The sequence below is a fragment of the Pundamilia nyererei genome, unplaced genomic scaffold (genome assembly GCF_000239375.1).
Source record: "Pundamilia nyererei isolate P.nyererei 1_Seehausen unplaced genomic scaffold, PunNye1.0 scaffold00160, whole genome shotgun sequence".
NCBI classification, from domain to species: domain Eukaryota; kingdom Metazoa; phylum Chordata; class Actinopteri; order Cichliformes; family Cichlidae; genus Pundamilia; species Pundamilia nyererei.
The window spans coordinates 1,164,467-1,169,635 of NW_005187561.1; the positions used below are offsets into that span (position 1 = coordinate 1,164,467).

Genomic DNA, 5,169 nt, shown 5'->3' on the forward strand with positions numbered 1-5,169 from the left:
ACACACACACACACACACACACACACACACACACACACACACACACACACACACACACACACACACAAGCTCAGTGTTAATGATGCAGAGAAGAAAATGTGTAGGTGAAATCACAAAACAATTGGTACAAGGACAAAGAAAATAAAAGAGGTAAAGACGCAAAATGCAAATTCTTTCGCTGAAGGCGTCACCCTGTAAAAGTCATGATAGGCGGGTGAGTCATTCTCCAGAAACTCTCTGTCCTCACCTGTCACTATTGCTGCTGCCGCGTGCTGGAGAGTTTTCTCTGACTAAGAAAACAATGCAGCGACCTGGCACTGATCAGCGTGCCTTATACAGCTTTGTAATTCAGCTCTGATCCGCCCACGCAGGCCGGCGTACAATTACCATTCGACCATGAAATAACAGGTCTCTACAGTCGCATTTCAAAGCTGAGACGTGTCAGAGCTGTGATTAGCTGCTGGGGTCAGATTCCAGAGCTGTGACTGGCTAATTTCAGACCAAATGGAGCGTTTAGATCGTCGTCATCTACTCGTGGGGTAATCTGCTGTTCAAATTTACATTCCAATAGGTGTTTCAGTTCGCTGACGCATGATTTAATGCTTGCATTTTGGTGACATTGACTTTGTTTTGCATGGTTTTAATAGTAGCAAAATCAGGTCTATTTTGTCCCCTTTTTTCTGACCTCATAACATGTAATGAAGTGGTAACACTTTCCAAATTGGATTTGGGCATATTTATCAAAGGTGAGAAAACATGTAAATTAACATTAAAATCTTACTACTTCACCAGTACCACCTCTTTGGCCTGATTTGGAAAGAGTGATGTTGTGTAAAAAGCCCAAGGATATTTGGCATGCAGACTGGGGGAGCCAGGGATCGAACCACAAACCTTCTGATCAGCAGATGAAGGATGTATGGACACCTTTAGATTTATTAATCATGTAAATTTCCTGTACCTGTTATAGATGTCCTCATTCCAAAGTTCAAACATTGAATGTCATATTGATGGCCAAAGTGGGTCATGGCTGGACGCCCAAATTGTGGACTTAGTTTGGACGGAATTGGCTATGGACCAATGGACCCAATATAGATCAGATCTGCATGTCTATCCAACGTCCAATGTATAGTGGGAAAAAACTAAAAAGTGACACAAAAACACTTCAAAAAGACATAAAATGTCTACAAAGGGACAAAAATTTACTGCAAAGTAGCACAAAACAACTTCTAGGAGACATAAAATGACTAAAAAGCAATAGAAATGACTAAAAAGTGGCAAAAAACAACATCATAAAGACACAAAATAATTCTTTGAAGGAGACACAAATATGCAATATGACTTAACCCTCTCAAGGCAGGCGTTGCCGATTTGCAACAGTTAAAAACGAACAACCTGATTACCCCACATACATATTTTATGAGTTTTCTTTTACTCAGAAGTACCACTGAAGGACTTGGTTGTGCATTAGTAAAAAGTTTAATTTGAGCCTGAGAGGGTTAAAATGGTGGCAAAAAATATCTGCAGACTCACGAGACATCAAAGACAAACTTCAAAGAGAAGGAAACCGAGCACAAAGAGATATAAAATAAAAAATGAGACACAAAATGACTGCAAAAAGACACAAAATAAGTAGAAAAATGACAACAAACAAACAGCAAAATAGCTAAGAGAGGCGAAAAAGAAAGAAAAGGGACCTTAAACTTCTTTTTGAAAAGTCAATATTTATTTAATATGTGTTTCCATCCCATCATGTCAAATACTGCTTGTGTTCTGGTTTCTCTCCCTGCTCCGTGTGCTTTAGTCAGCAACACGTACTTGGTTTAATTTAGGCAGCAAAAAAACTTAAAATTTGTCCCCTATACATCATTGACCTTGTGTGGTGAAAATGTAACAAAGATGATCTTCCATACATGACACATTAGTTGTAAGAGAGCTTTTTCATTATTGCCAGAAATGTGTGTATCTGTCAGATGTCAGCATTTATAGGAATTTGGTCATTTACTTGAAAATCCATCCCAAACACACATACAACATATCATATGTTTCTTTACATGTGACACAGCTTTAACCTGCACGCCCAATATCACGATTGGAATGTTAGATTCTTTAACCTTTCATCGCTACAAAAATCTGCAGACTAATATTTCATCCAGCAAATCATTTGTCAGTACAAAGTTATATTTAGGCACCCTGTTCATTAACTTGGCCTCTGTCTTTATCAGAGAACAGTCTGCATGGACTGGCTTTGCTTTGCATCCTTCACCACATAACAGCGGTAAAATGTAATCATGTGCTTCACAGTTTCACAAAATTAACAATAAATCATTTAACAGGTGCTGCTTCCCCAGATTGGACCTTACTATGAGGCATCTGTGTTTTAGAGGGAAAGGGAAAGGTTGTCTGCACTAGCACATTTAGAAGCTTCCAACCACTTTATTGATGCAACTTTTTGGGAAAATATTCCCGCCCCCTTTGGCGTAAGACAGGAATCAACCTCAGTGAATTCAAATGTTGAGCTGGAGGCAGTGACATCATTGTCAGCCATCACGCTCAGAGAAATGAATGAGAAAAATGGAGTCTGAAATGGAGTGTGACACTAGAAATATATTCAAAGAAAAAACAACTTGATAGGGTATGTGCGATCCCTGGTTGATGTAGGACAGAAAAAGCTGACAGTAAACCCCTGAATCCCTTTTAAGTCATGATTATTCTTTGTGTAGGGTTCTAATAATTTGGGGTTTTTTGGTGATATAAACATGAATTGTGTTGTAACACAGAGTCAGTCATTCACTTAAACTGCTGTAGTTTTTTTTCATTGTTAGCAGTCTATCTGCTGTTCTTCTTTGGCATGTGCCTATTACAAAAGGAAACATAGAAATGTGAGGATTCTCAGGCTGCTTATCAAGATGACATATTCATTTATGATGCCTGCAGAATATGCTACTATCCTCCGTACACTGAATCTAAAAGGAGGTGTATCATATCTATGTGTTCATATTTGGCTGTGTTATGACTCATAGGAAGCTCCATGTTTGATGCAAATTGCTGCAATCTGCTACTAACGGGTTTAAAGTACCTAAATTACCTCCATGAGCCACTGCTGTTGCTGGAACCTCTGACAGTGTTGAAAAGCAACCAAATCAGCCACCAATCTCCACAAAATACCCAGCATTCATGGGTTCCTTTCACCTCCGCTCTCCATGTTCAACTCTTTGACACCCTGCTGGGACGGCTCAATTCCCAGAACGAAAACCTCTGCTCCAGTGCTTTGGAGTGCTTGTCTGAGCCACCCTTGCACACAAAATGGGTAGAAAACATGATTTGCTATCCGGTCTCTTTCAGACTTTTCAGATTTTATTGGAATGAGGGACATTTTAAAAGACTTAACACAGAGGACAAACAGTTTTTGAGTATGTTGGCCATGTATCATGTATGTATGGTTTCGCTTTATGTGTCTTCTAAGCCTTTCGAGGCAACAGCAGTTGCCATTTTTGTTGTGTAACGCTCCCGTGGTTGCATGTCATTCTCATCTGTCTCGAGGTTAATGGAAATGACAGTTTGCTTTTCGCATGCAGTGTTTGAGTTTGCTCTCTGTTATGCAGCCCCCTGACTCACTTCAGTAAATCCAAGCAGCATTTCCACCTAACCCACTGACATTAGTGCAGGTAGCTTTGGTGTGCACTCATAAACTGTATATAAATGATGGACGTGCCATCAAGGTCTAAAACGTGAATCCAATGTGCCAAAGTACCTTAAGTACCTTCTGATGGCCACTATAGGAGCAATCTGGTCTCGTAAAAAATCTTTTAAAATACATCATGTTGTTAATTTAATGAGTAGTTCAGTACAAATGAAATATATCTGTATATACCGATATAGACATTTATTCAAGCTTCTGAATACTCTGTGGTTTATTTATTAGTTCCAATGTGAAGATGTGTTTTTGTTGATGAAGATAAGACTTTATTCAGAGAAGAAATATCTTTGTTAGTCTGCATGTTTGTTTCAAGGTGTGCTTCTAACCTAGCCTGAAACTCACCATGTGAGTGGCCGATTTGATTAACTCTTGTTTGTTCTTGTTTGTTTACAGGCAGAAATATAAAAGTACATCGCAAAGGTAAGGCACGCACTGGCACACACATGCACGCACAATTGTTTTTATGGAGAGTTGAAACAATTAGTTGTATTCTTGTGTATTTGTTTAGCGGAAAATCATTGTGACAACTGACAAGCATGAATGAAAAATTTAAAATACAAAATAGAGAAAAAAAAATCAGCTTCTCTAAACTGCAGATGTTTTTGCTTTTTTCTTCTTTATAAAAGTGTAGAAGTGAAAAGTGTAGATATTTAATAACATTCCCTTGGTCTTTTGGTCTATGAAACTTACACTACCAGTCAAAAGCTTGGACACATCTTCTATTTTATAGGTTTTTCTTTATTTTCATGACTATTTAGATTGTAGATTCTCATTGAAGGCATCAGGACTATGAATGTGTGTGAATTAACTCAAAACAAGTTTTATATTTTAGATTCTTCAAAATAGCCACCCTTTGCTTTAGGTCAGATGACTGTGAAAGCCAAGCTATCTGGCGCAGCACTCCATCACTCTCCTTCTTCTTCTTCAGCATGTATCTATGTATGTTGAAAGTAGTAAAAAATAAAGAAAAAATATTAAATGAGAAGATGTTTCCAAACTTTTGACTGGCAGTCTATATTTTCTGATTCATGATTAAATCCTTTCTGCAGTTGTTTTGAGTAAGTCTTTGATAATTAAGTGCACAAAGATTTTTTTCACCATAAAAGCACACTGAGCTCATTATGCATCATAAAAATATGAAAATGAATTAGCATGTTATTTTAGAATTGTGGAAACCATCATCGACACATAAAAGGTGCTACTTGCTTTACCCTGAAATTTAAAAGAAAAAATAACTTTGTCTTTGTCTAAAACAGATACACTCCCAGAGGGAGGCCTTGTTTGACGTGCAACACTAAAACATGTTTCAGCTCTTTAAAAAGACCCTTCCTATTTCTTTACGTATTTTGTGTAATTTTAAAACAAACCTGACTGTAAATGTGTGTGTTCTCAGGGGATATTGCTTTTAGCTTTGTGACTGTAGACTGTAAACTTAGGCTACATTCACACTGCAGGCGAAAGCGCGTCAAATC

At 37.9% G+C, this 5,169-nt stretch overlaps 1 protein-coding gene across 1 annotated transcript in view; it reads left to right on the forward strand.

The window, feature by feature from the left end:
- Positions 1–5,169, forward strand: part of LOC102202614 (phosphodiesterase 1A, calmodulin-dependent) — a 54,731-nt gene that overhangs the window by 9,955 nt on the left and 39,607 nt on the right. The window contains exon 2 of the mRNA XM_013913934.1: positions 4,091–4,117. Within this exon, the coding sequence (XP_013769388.1) occupies positions 4,091–4,117 (27 nt within the window). The remainder of the gene's footprint in view (positions 1–4,090; positions 4,118–5,169) is intronic.